Below are 13036 nucleotides of genomic sequence, written 5' to 3'. Positions count from 1 at the left end.
GGGGAAGATGAGGCTGCTGCTGGCCTGCCTGAGACGGCGTCTGGGTGAACCTTGAGGTAGGGTGTCTGATGACAATCTTTCTAGCAAGGCTTTTAAGTAGGGAAGACGGTACTCATTGTCCGAAAATTTCTCCCTCACTTCCTCATTGTGCTTTCATTTAGATATTACCTATTTGACCTAGAAAATGTAGTCAATCTACACTCTGAAGTTTTACAGTAGAAGTTTAATTTTCCCAATAAACTTTGGATTTGTCAATGAAAATGTGTATCAGTTAGATGAGATACTAAATAAAGGCTGAAGTTATGCAATAATACGAAGACTTATAGACATGTACATAGTTATTATGTACAGATTTAAGTATAATAATAAACATTCCTTCTGTTTGTATTTTGTCAGGAACATAAGTTTTCCTTGATCCTTAACTGCATTTTTCCCTCCTTATCTTACACGTAGGAATTCAGTCACTCAGGCCATATTGATATCTGTATTTTGTTTTCTGTCTCACCCAGGATAAGCTTGTAATTAGGAGTGAGTGAACGACTCAGATGTTTCTGTTCTTTTGAGGACATTCATTCAGGTTCCTGAGATTACATTTCACTGGGGCCACAGGGTCATGAGGAGGGGAGTATTTCCTGCCTAATCAGTAAACCAGGATGACACAGTCATCACGAGTTGCCAGCCCTCCAGGGTGCTCAGGAAGGGGACATACACCTGTGGGCGAACAGCTACCAAGTTGCAGCTACTCCCTACGGTGAGCCCAAGGCAACTCAGGATGTGATAAAATGCAAGATGCAAGAAAATGCAAGGAAAAATGCCCCAGGAGAGCTGAGATGCATGAAAGGAACGTGTTCAGTGAGCCCAGACACTTGCCTCTTCCCATACATGGGGAAAATGCTAAATTCCTTAACTTGAGATAGCTGGTTTTCTTTAATTCACAAAAACGCTTTGATGTTCAGACTACATCCCCGTTCTTGCAAATTCCTGTACAACCTGACGCTTCCCTTCACCTCCTTGGAGCAATTCTCTCAAGGTGAATTGAGAAACTGCCTCCCGAATTCCCTCCAAATAAAGTATAACGCTCATCTTTTAGGTTGTCACTATTTTTCTCTTTTTTGAATTAACTGATTTATTTTATTTGGAGGCTTATTACTTTACAATATTGCAGTGGTTTTTGCCATACATTGACGTGAATCACCCGTGGGTGTACATGTGTCCCCCATCCTGAACTCCCCTCCCACCTGCCTCCCTGTCCCATCCCTCAGCGCGGTCCCGGTGCACCAGCCCTGAGCGCCTGTCGCATTCATCCAACCTGGACTGGCCATCTACTTCACATACGGTAATATACATATTTCAATGCTAGTCTCTCAAATCATCCCACCCTCACCTTCTCCCACAGAGTCCAAAAGTCTGTTCTTTACCTCTGTGTCTCTTCTGCTGTCGCGCATATAGAGTCATTGTTACCTTCTTTCTAAACTCCATATATATGCATTAATATACTACATTAGTGTTTTTCTTTCTGACTTACTTCCCTCTGTATAATAGGCTCAAGATCAACCGTCAGGAACAATATACGAGACATCAGGGTTTCTTTCAACCAGCTTTTTATGGTCGATCTCTAGTCTTCCACGGGCTGTGCCGATACCCCCACCAGGAATCCTGCTTCTTTTCTGGTGCATGTAGGTCTGAAGATTCTCATTAACTGTCTTTCCAGTACCACCTCATTCACAAGGTGGTTATCACCTCTAGTAGCACATCTCCTCTGGAATGACGGTGTCCTCAGCCCAAAGTCTCTGGGCCTCCCCCATGAGGGCAGGCTAACCACATCCTGAGAACTTCAGAATTCTACTGTGGAGGGGCTTGTCTCCTTGTTTGCAAAGTCATTCATCTTCCAGCATCCCCACCCTCTCCCGTGCAGTGTTTGTGTGAAGGAGGGGAGTTCTCAGCGATGACTTCCTCTTCTTCCGATCCATGTCGCCAGCTATCAAGTGTCAGCAGCCCTGAGATGCTGAGATCTGAAGTGTGGAGACCTAAGTAAGTGGTGGCATTATCCAATTGCAATTGTTACACCTTTAGGAGACAATTTTTATTTTGCCACGACAGCTTTTGTTGCTCAATTCTTTTACGTAAAGTGTTCAAGATTTGTTCTGCTCAGAATTTCTGAGTTGGGTATAGGTGACTCAGTGATGGTGTTCTGTATTAGTAAAAGCTTATGTCACAGAAATCAGTCACCTTCAGGTGTTCGTTCAGTCTACATACTTCCGTTGGGCTGACTTGTCGATCCATCTCTGTGCTGTGCTCAGAATGCAGAGCAGTGAGGCCCAGGCTGTGTCAGGGAGAAATAGCCTCGGTTCTCTACTTACTCATGATGTTTTGTTTTAAATTTAAAGAACAGCAAAAGAAAAAAAAAAATTGAAGAACTTATTTTTTGCCTTTTGATTTACTGGCCAGTTTGTCTCTCCTACTGCGTTCCTTTCCGTTTCATCCTAGGGTTAATACAGAAGGAAGGGAAAGAATGGCAGAGGGGCATCACCATATTTTCTGTGATTTTCAAGACTAGAGATTTCTTTTGTTTCTCATTTCAGCTTTCCCGGAAGGCAAAACTTGATAGTTGTTTGTGGACAAAAATAAATCAAATATAATTTTGAATGTCATGAATGAGAATATAGACAACTGTCCTTTCTGCTGACAGTATGGCAAAGTGTAAGTTGAAGAAAGGTCAACCAAAAAACGGAAGGAATCATAATATTTGAAAGTTGTCAAACAGTCTCAAAGACAGCCACGTGCACGTGCTAAGTCGCTTCAGTCATGTCTGACTCTTTGTGACCCTGTGGACAGGCTCCCCTGTCCGTGGGATTCTCCAGGCAAGAATACCTGAGTGGGTTGCTATTTTCTCCTCCAGCGAATCATCCCGACCCAGGAATTAAACCGTGGTCTCTTATGTCTCCTGGATTGACACGCAAGTTCTTTACCACTGGTGTCACCTGGGAAGCCTCCACAAAGACAGCCAGGTGAGACCAAAAATTGAAGATGTAGTCTTGCCCCCAAAAGGGGCCCCAAAGTGTTGAAGGAAGAAAGAAAAGGAACAAAACTTAGTTAAGAAACAAATTGGACAGCCCTCTCATTTGTCAGTTGGAGAGAAGCAAACTAAAGACAAGCCTGTACACTGAGGCAGAAACTGGACAGATCTAGGCTAAACTGAAGCCCTTCCCCACTCTCTGAGCAAACACTCGTGCACACATGCACACACACCCACCCACACGCACGCACACACACATGGATACATCCTGGTTAATTCCTGAATTACGATTGGATTACCTCAATAGTTCTCGAGTCTACCCAAATAGGCACACCCCAGGCTATTGGTTGGCAACAGTTGTATTCTCTGAGCTCCCTCTATTTGTGGCTGTGTTCTGTCTTACTCCTGAGTCAAGGTGGAAGGGATGCAAGTGCGGTGATTCTTCAAAGGGAATAATAAATCTAAAGGAAGGCTTTAAACAGGGAAGACAGTACTCATTGTCAGAAATTTTCTCTCTCACATCCATTATGTGTTTTCATTTAGACATTTTCTATTTGACCCAGAAAATGTAATTAACCTATACTTTTAATTTGTATAATAAGTGTTTTGTTTTCCCACTAAACTTTTGATGTATCACTCCAAATGGGTATCAGATAAATGAGAAACAAATTAAAGGCTGAGGTTATGTAGGGATGTAGAGACTTATACACATGTACATACTTCTGTGCACATTTTAATATATATAAAGATTCCTTTTCTTTGTGTCAGGAACAAAATCTTTCCTTGATTCTGGACTGCATTTTTTCTCTCCTTATCTTATACATACGAGGTCACAGTCCCTCAGGCCCTACAGGACTCTGTATTTTATTTTCTGTTTTAATCGGAGCAGAGGCTTGTAATTGTTAGTGCATGAGCTAATCGGTTGTTTCTGCTCTTTTGAGAACATTCATTCAGGTTCCTGAGGTTACATTTCACTGGGACCACAGGCCACGAGGAACAAACTGTTTTCTACCATATCCGTAAAGCAGGATGACACAGTCATCAGAGTTTCCAGCCCTCCAGGGTGCTCAGGAAGGAGGAATATACCTCTGGTCTGACAGCTGTCAGATTGCAGCCACTCCCTAATGTGAGCCCAAGGGAACTCGGGATGGGGAAAAATGCAAGGCGCACGGCCCCAGGATAGCCAAGATGCATGAAAAGAATGATTTCAGTGAGCCCCGACTCTTGCATCCTGCCATGCATAGCAAAGTGCTAAATTCCGTAACTTGAGATACCGGGTTTTCTCCGAGTCACCAAAATATTTTGAGGTTCGGACTACCTTCCCTCTCTTGCAAACTTCTGTGGAACCTGGCTCCTCCCCCCACGTCCTTGGAGCACTTCTCTCAGGGTGACTTGAAATACTGTCTCCTGAATTCCCACCAAATAAAACTTAACTCTCAGCTTTTAGGTTGTGACTTTTTTCTTCAAGTTGACAGTCAGGAATAATATCCGAGACATCGCTATTCTTTTCACCATTTTTTTTTTTTACAGTAGATGTATAGTCCTCTACAAGCTGTGCCAGTACCCAACCAAACACAACATAACTCTCAACTTTTAGGTTCTGACTTTTTTCTTCATGTTGACAGTCAAGAATAATATACTAGACATCACCATTTCTTTCCACTGTTTTTTGTTTTTTTAACGGTAGATCTATAGTCCTCTATAGGCTGTGCCAATACCCCCACCAGGAATCCTGGTTCTTTGTGGTGCACTTAAGTGTGAAGATTCTAAACCAAGATAATTCATTGTATTTCCAACACTGCCTCACTCACAAGGTAGTTTTCACCTCTAATAGCACTTTTCGTCTGGAATGACAGTGTCCTCAGCCCAAACTCTCTGGGACTCACTCGTGAGGGCAGGCTTACCACTTTGAGACGTTGAGGATTTTACTGTGGAGGGGCTTGTCCCTTTGTTTGCAAAATCATTCATCTTCCAGAATCCCCACCCTCTCCCTGCAGTGTTTTTGTGGAGGACTGGAGTTCTCAGTGCTGACCTCCTCTTCTGCCCTGTGTCCCACGTTATCAAGGGTCAGCAGCCATAAGACGCTGAGAGCTACAGTGTGTTTTTGTCTACGAGTGTGTGTGTTAGTCGCTCAGTGGTGTCCGATTCTTTGCGACCCCGTTGACTGTAGCCCGCCAGACTCCTGTGTCCATTGGATTTTCCAGGCAAGAATACTCCATAGGTGGAGGCATTATGCAAGTGCAATTGTTTCACCTTTACTAGACAATGCTTAGTTTGCCACTACAGCTTTTATCATTCAAACTTTTTACTTAAACTGTTGAACATATGTTTTGCTCAGAATGTCTGAGTTGGCTATAGGGAATTCAGTGATGGTGTTATATATCATTATAAGCTTATATCACAGAAATCGGTGACCTTTAGTTGTTCATTCAGTGCATACTTGGGTTGGGCCGCAATGTCTATCCATGTATATTTCGTGCTGAGACTGCGGAGCCATGAGGCCGGGCTGTGTCAGGGAGAAATAGCCTCGTTTCTTTACCTACTCATGATGTTTCGTTTTAAATTTAAATCACAACAAAAGACTTAGGAACTTATATTCTCTATAGTGATTTGCTGGTTGAAGTTTGTCTCTCTCCTCCTGGGTTTCGTGCCATCTCATCCTAGGGTTAAGACAAAGGGAAATAAAAGAATGCCAGAGGGGCTTCACCTCATTTTCTGTGATTGTCAAGACTTGAGATATTTTGTTTCTCATTGCAACTTTCCTAGAAAGCAAAACCGTAGTTGTTTGTGGGCAAACATAAAACATATGTATATCTGAACGTCATGAAAGTGAAGAAGATAAGTGACATTTCTGCTGACAAAATGGCAAAGTGTAAGTTAAATCTCAAAAAAGCTCAGCCAAACAGTGGAAGAATCATAATATCTGAAGAATGTTAAACAGTCACAAAGACAGGCATGTGTGCGTGCTAAGTCGCTTCAGTCACGCCTGACTCTTGGGACCCAGTGGACAGGCACCCTTGTCCATGGGATTCTCCAGGCAATAACAGTGGAGTGGGTTGCCATTTCCTCCTCCAGGCCATCTTCCCGACCCAGGGAGTAAACCCAGATCTCTTATGTCTCCTGCAGTGGCAGGTGTGTTGTTTAGCACCGGTGCCCCCTGGGACGCCCCCACAAAGAGAGCCAGATGAGTCCAAAAATTATCCACGTGGTCTTGCCCCCAAAAGTGTCCCCAGAGTGTTAAGGCAGAAAGAAAAAAACCCCAAACTTACTTAACACACAGGAGAAGGAAATGACAACCCACTCCAGTTTTCTTGCCTGGAGAATGCCAGGGACCGGGAGCCTGGCGGGTACACTCCAGTGCAGATCAGTCACTCAGACATGTCTGACTCTTGCGACCCCATGGACCGCAGCATGCCAGGCCTCCCGGTCCATCACCAACTCCTGGGGTTTACTCAAACTCATGTCCATTGAGTCGGTGATGCCATCCAGCCACCTCATCCTCAGTCGTCCCCTTCTCCTCCCGCCTTCAATCTTTCCCAGCCTCAGGATGTTTTCCAAGGAGTCAGTTCTTCCCATCAGGTAGCCAAAGTATTGGAGTTTCAGCTTCAGCATCAGTCCTTCCAATGAATATTGAGGACTGACTTCTTTTAGGATGGACCGGTTGGATCTCTTTGCAGTCCAAGGGACTCTCAAGAGTCTTCTCCAACACCACAGTTCAAAAGCATCAATTCTTCGGCGCTCAGCTTTCTCCATGGTCCGACTCTCACGATCATATGTGACCACTGGAAAAAACATAGACTTGATTGGATGGACCTTTGTTGGCATAGTGATGTCTCTGGTTTTTAATATGCTGTCGAGGTTGGTGGCTAAGTGACAAATGTGGTCCACTGGAGAAGGGAATGGCAAAGCACTTCAGTATTCTTGCCTTGAGAACCCCATGAACAGTATGAAAAGGGTACAGACCCCGGAGTCGCAAACGAGTACTACTCAACGGAGCAACTGACGTGTATTTAACCTCCAAGTTAGAGATCCCTGAGAATGTCAGTTCCTAGGCAGATTGATAAGAAGTCTGGGGTCCCCAAGGACGTGAGAGGGGTCTGGGGCTCTCCAGGAGGACATAGGGTTCTGGAGTTCTCAAGGAGGAGAAATAAACAAACTTGTTTTTCTACATTGCTTTGTCTTAGTCAATAGAGCAATGTATCTGGCTCGAGGACATGTTTGTCCTTACCAAGAACCTGCTGACTTATCCTAAGATTATATTAGGGGAGTGGGTCTGGTAAGATCTTTCTATTGTTAGTTCTAATCCCGTTATCTTAAAATGTATATTGTGGGAGTGGGTCTAGTATGATCTGTGAACCTTGAGACATTCTTTTGATTTATTGTAATAACCAATTAAAAAGAATATAGCTTCCTTGCTAAGGCTAGCGAGTGGGGCACTTTTGTCCTCCTTCTGATGCCTATGCCAGAAGCTTCCTCTGTCGCTTTTTATACTTGAATAAAACCCTGCTATACAAAAGCTCTTGGGTGATCAAGGCTGGTCCCCGGGCCCCAAGCTCAATCTTCTTCGGAGATCAGGAATCCGACATCCTCTGCTGCAAGCTATCAGCCCGCTCATCCATTAACTGGAGAGAAGCAATCTAAAGATGATGTCTGTAACCTGAAGCAGAGATTTGAGAGATCTAGTCTATATTGAACCCTTCTCTGCTACTTGATCAGTAAACCCATACACGCACTCTCTCTCTCTCTCTCTCTCTTCCTGGTTAACCTCCTCGATGACGGTATTCCATTACCTTAATCGTTCTCAATTCTACCCAAGTAGGTACACCCCAGGTTATTGGTTGGCAACAATTGGATGCCCTGAAATCCCCTTATTTGCGTCTGTGTTCTCTCTTACAGGCTTCCCTGATGGTTCGGACGGTAAAAACATCTGCCTACCATGCAGGAGACCCCGGTTCGATACCTGGGTTGGGAAGATCCCCTGGAGAAGGAAATGGCAACCCACTCCAGTACTCTTGCCTGGAAAATCCCATGGACAGAGGATCCTGCTAGGCTACGGTCCATGGGGTCGCAGGAGTTGGACACGACTGAGTGACTTCACTCTCTCTCTTACTGCTGAGTCCAAGTGGAAGGGATGCAAGTGCAGTTATTATTCAAAGGGACATGGAGAATTTCCCCCTGAAGTCTGGTTCAGAACGGACAACGTATGCTTTAGGAAAGAGTTAATGCACCTTCAAACAGGAGCTATTTCCTCCGATTTCCCTTGTATTTCCCTACCCAGAATGCCATGGTCAAGGCACCAAGGATGTTAAAGTATGTAAAGCAAATGATGAATCTGTAACCTTGGCCAGTTGAGCAGCCTGAAAGTGAGAAACATATCCTGACCTTTCTTTCCACACAACTTCCTTAGCCCAAGACATGTCCTGCCTGAAGCTGGGAGTATTTTCCCTCTCTAAAATACAAAAGCTAAGGAAGCAGGCTTTTTCAAGTTATTGGTGTCCGTTCTTTCCAGGAAAGATCCTCCTTGAGGTCTGAAGAAAATGCTAAAGGAAGAAGACAGACCTCTGCTTAGAAGAGCAAGAAGCCTGCTCTCCAGACGTGGTCAATGTCCTAGTCCATCTTGGCCAGTAAGTGGCACGCTTCCTCCGTAATTATTTTAGTAGCCTCTAGAGGAAAATGGATCTTGCTTCCTAGTCCATTTTGGCCATGGCTGTTGTCACAATATTGTAAGAAGGACATTCTCTCATTCCCAAAAATAGTCATCACAAGCAAATAACGTCTTACATAAAAGTTTCTGAAGAACCTAGAACTTTGACTCAGACTTTTAATTGGTGGCTTTGCACTCTTAGGGCTTCCCTTGTGGCTCAGAGAGTATAAAGAATCTGGCTGCAATGATGGGAGACCCAGGTTTGCTCCCTGCGTGGGGAAGATCTCCTGGAGAAGGAAATGGCCATCCACTCCAGTATTCTGCCTGGAGAATCCGATGGACAGAGGAGCCTGGTGGACTATGTTTCATGGGGTGGCAAAGAGTCGGCACGACTGAGTGACTACGCTTTGCAATCTTAAGGGGAAATGGGTAGCCAGAATCCCAAAGAAACAGGAAAGAGCTGTATGAATGGCTGGTGCAGGGGAAGGAGGAGTGAATCTTGAGAGCATACTGGGAATTGCTACAATGTGAGGAAGTATAGGCAGACTTTGTTTTATCCCATTTCACAGATAATTGCATTTTTTACAAATTGAAGGTTGGTGACAAGCCCACGTCAAGCAAGTCTATCAATGCCATTTTCCAATAGCCTTGGCACATTCCATGTCTCTGTGTCATACTGCAGTAATTCTCAGGATATTTCAAACTTTCACTGGCAAAACAATCTGAAGGTCCAGATGATCACTGGTGATTTTTAGCAATAGTGGAATGTTCTAATTAAGGTATATTACCGTCAGGCCACTCAGGATAGCTCTTCTCTTACTCTCGGTAGATCCCCTGCCCCACCAGTACAGCCTAGGCCTATGACTTGCTTTTCTCTGTACTTGTCTGAGGCCCCAGAGTTGATCTTTTGTATCAAAGGGGTGGTGAGGGGCGTGTCCCTCAACTGCTTTCCATGAAAATTAAAGAGCCCGCCTGATCTCACTCCCACTATGATTAGCCATCTCCTCCCTCACCCCCCACCCCCTCCTTCCCCATTCCCCACTTCCCTACCCTCTACTCCCCACCCCGCCATTGCTCTCAGAATGAAGCCTGTCACCATGTGTGAATACTTCCCACCACCCGTGCACCACCCATGGTGGGGTGTTGCTCCAGGACCTTGCTTCACACGTGTGAGTGCCTCCCATCCCTTAAGCCATCCATGCCTCTGTTCTTGACGGCAGATTCTTCCTTTGGTCTCGAAGCTGGGCAAACAAAGGTCTTGTAAGCCTGCAGGGCACAACCCAACAATTGGTGGCAGCCAGGAGATGACAGAAACTCCTGTGAGTGTCAAGATACAGGATGAGGAATGGAAAGTTATTGGGGGCATCCACTAGAATGTGGGTCCCAAGAGTCTCTGGGTGATCCTTGAGGTGGCTGTCCGCTAACCCAGGGGGCCCCAAAGTTGCTGTCTGTAATCCCAAAGTTGTAGGGTATTCCTGAGGTGGCCGTCTGCTACCATATGGTGCCCCAGAATTGCAGGGGGAATCCCAGAAGCAACAGGGAAATCCCTGGGTGGCTGTCCACTAGTACATGGGGCCTTTGGGTGGCTGTCCCTGATGAATGGGCGCTGCCCAGAGAGCTGGAGAACAATGGCCTCAGCTAGCTCTGCTATTGTATCAAAGTGAGCCTTTTGTAATGTTTTAAGCCAGCTTTCTGGAAGGAATTGGTATTTCTCTTGTGCCTTTGCCATATAAATGATCTACCTGGGCTCTCTGATACTAGTGGTCTGTGATCTCTAAGAGTAAGGAGGAAAAGGAGCTTAGGTAAACTCGGTAGAAATAATTATGTTTGGGTAATGTCTATCTAAAATAGTCTCCCCAGATTTTGGTGACTTGAAACTGAGTTAAGAGAATTCGTTGACTTTCTGTGCCCTATGCTTAGTCGTATCACACTCTTGGAGACCCCACGGGCTACAGCCCTCCAGCTTCCTCTGTCCATGGGGATTCCCCAGACAAGAATACTGGAGTAGGTTGCCGGGCCCTCCTCCTGGGATCTTCGCAACCCAGGTCTCCTGCATTGTAGGCAGATTCTTTAGCGACCGAACCACCAGGGAAGCCCAAGAATACTGGAGTGGGGAGTTGGTCTCTCCCTTCTCCAGGGGATCTTCCTGACCCAGGAATCGAATTGGAGTCTCCTGCTCCGCAGGCGTGTTCTTTATCAGCTGAGCTACCGGGGAAGCCCCGCAGGCAGCTTAGGAAGGATGTATAATATTATTTATCTTTCCAGCATCATTTGTACCTAAAGCTTCCCGTGTGAGGACATTCTTTTCCTTTACCTCTCCTTGCAGTCTTTAGTATAACCGAAATAAAACAATACTGTTTACATAAACAGTATTCTCTGTAATACTGAGTGCTTCAATGCCGTAGGAACTGGATTTGGTTTATTCACATGTATTCCTTGGTGACAATTACACAGTCTGTCACTCGGGTACTCAATTTATATGTATAATATGAATGGAATGAATGAGTAAATAAATGTAACCACCCACTCTTTAATAAAGTTTTAAAATGGGGTTTGGATTTCACTTTTTGAGTGAAGAAACTCATTTTCTTTGATTTAATAAATATAACAAAGCACAAATGTAATCACATGAAATGGTAAAGATGCTTTAGAAATTTTAATATGATGTACAGATGAAATGTAATTTTATAAATTTCTGAACATTTTAAGTATGTTAAATGCAAGGAGGAATAAATAAATCAGCAACAGATAACCTCAGGGCAGGCATCACTTAAGGACTCATGCCCCTACAGCTGAATACTTTTATATCTACTTGCTTATTACTACTGACAAAGTATCAACTAAAGTAATTCAATGAATTTGGTGGCTAAAGCAGAAATCAGAGTCTTCTGAAATGAGCACAGGTGAGTGTACGAGGCTGATGTGGCATCTTGGTCGGTGAGAGTCATCTCAAGGTGACTTCAGAGCTCCACCCAGGTTTCTTATCCTTTTCTGCAAGATGGATGACGAAGAGAGGGCTCTCATCATCTCCACCCTGACGATTTCCCAGGCGCACTCGCTGTATTCCTTCTGTTTCAGGTAGTCACGGATTCCCTGGAAGTACCTCATCACGGCCAGCACGGGGCCCATCCTTCCCTGGTCAGAGGCATCCTCTCCCTTCACCAGGCCCGGGCAAGCATCCAGGTCCTCCAGCTGTTGCATGAGTCCAGCGCGGAGCTGGTCCCGGATGGCCGTGTTCCAGGCAGCAGGGGAGTGCTCTGTCTGTAAGAGGTTGAAGCACTGCTTGAGCATCTCGTGGAGGACAGAGAGGGCCTGGTCCTTCTGGAACTGGCCGCGCTCCAGCATCTCCTGGGGAAGACCGAAGTCTTTTCTGTCCTGCAGACAGGAGCGAGGGGAGAGTCTGCTCATTTGCCGCAGGAGCCTGAGGTTCTGCCTGCCAACCGACACATGGTTCCAAGGCCGGTTACAGCCCAGAGATCCTCCAGGGCTGCAGCTGACCAGCACCAGGGCCATCAGTAGAGAGACCGCGAAAGCCATGGGGAAGATGAGGCTGCTGCTGGCCTGCCTGAGACGGCGTCTGGGTGAACCTTGAGGTAGGGTGTCTGATGACAATCTTTCTAGCAAGGCTTTTAAGTAGGGAAGACGGTACTCATTGTCCGAAAATTTCTCCCTCACTTCCTCATTGTGCTTTCATTTAGATATTACCTATTTGACCTAGAAAATGTAGTCAATCTACACTCTGAAGTTTTACAGTAGAAGTTTAATTTTCCCAATAAACTTTGGATTTGTCAATGAAAATGTGTATCAGTTAGATGAGATACTAAATAAAGGCTGAAGTTATGCAATAATACGAAGACTTATAGACATGTACATAGTTATTATGTACAGATTTAAGTATAATAATAAACATTCCTTCTGTTTGTATTTTGTCAGGAACATAAGTTTTCCTTGATCCTTAACTGCATTTTTCCCTCCTTATCTTACACGTAGGAATTCAGTCACTCAGGCCATATTGATATCTGTATTTTGTTTTCTGTCTCACCCAGGATAAGCTTGTAATTAGGAGTGAGTGAACGACTCAGATGTTTCTGTTCTTTTGAGGACATTCATTCAGGTTCCTGAGATTACATTTCACTGGGGCCACAGGGTCATGAGGAGGGGAGTATTTCCTGCCTAATCAGTAAACCAGGATGACACAGTCATCACGAGTTGCCAGCCCTCCAGGGTGCTCAGGAAGGGGACATACACCTGTGGGCGAACAGCTACCAAGTTGCAGCTACTCCCTACGGTGAGCCCAAGGCAACTCAGGATGTGATAAAATGCAAGATGCAAGAAAATGCAAGGAAAAATGCCCCAGGAGAGCTGAGATGCATGAA

General features: G+C 45.0%; 1 protein-coding gene across 1 annotated transcript; it reads right to left on the bottom strand.

Moving 5' to 3' along the window:
* Positions 1-11609: 11609 nt before the first annotated feature.
* LOC145539725 (interferon tau-like) lies at positions 11610-12197 on the bottom strand. Its single transcript, XM_081574173.1, has one exon. It carries the CDS (start codon positions 12195-12197, stop codon positions 11610-11612), a length of 588 nt encoding a protein of 195 aa, XP_081430299.1.
* Positions 12198-13036: the final 839 nt, after the last annotated feature.

Source organism: Giraffa tippelskirchi, chromosome 1 (assembly GCF_054371585.1).
Source record: "Giraffa tippelskirchi isolate mGirTip1 chromosome 1, T2T-mGirTip1v1.2.pri, whole genome shotgun sequence".
Taxonomy (NCBI): Eukaryota; Metazoa; Chordata; class Mammalia; order Artiodactyla; family Giraffidae; genus Giraffa; species Giraffa tippelskirchi.
Note: the sequence above shows the minus strand (reverse complement) of the source record. Positions and strands in the feature narration are given on the sequence as shown.

Coding starts and splice junctions, on each gene's coding strand:
- LOC145539725 (XM_081574173.1), bottom strand. CDS start 12,197: ATGGCTTTCGCGGTCTCTCTACTGATGGCCCTGGTGCTGGTCAGCTGC.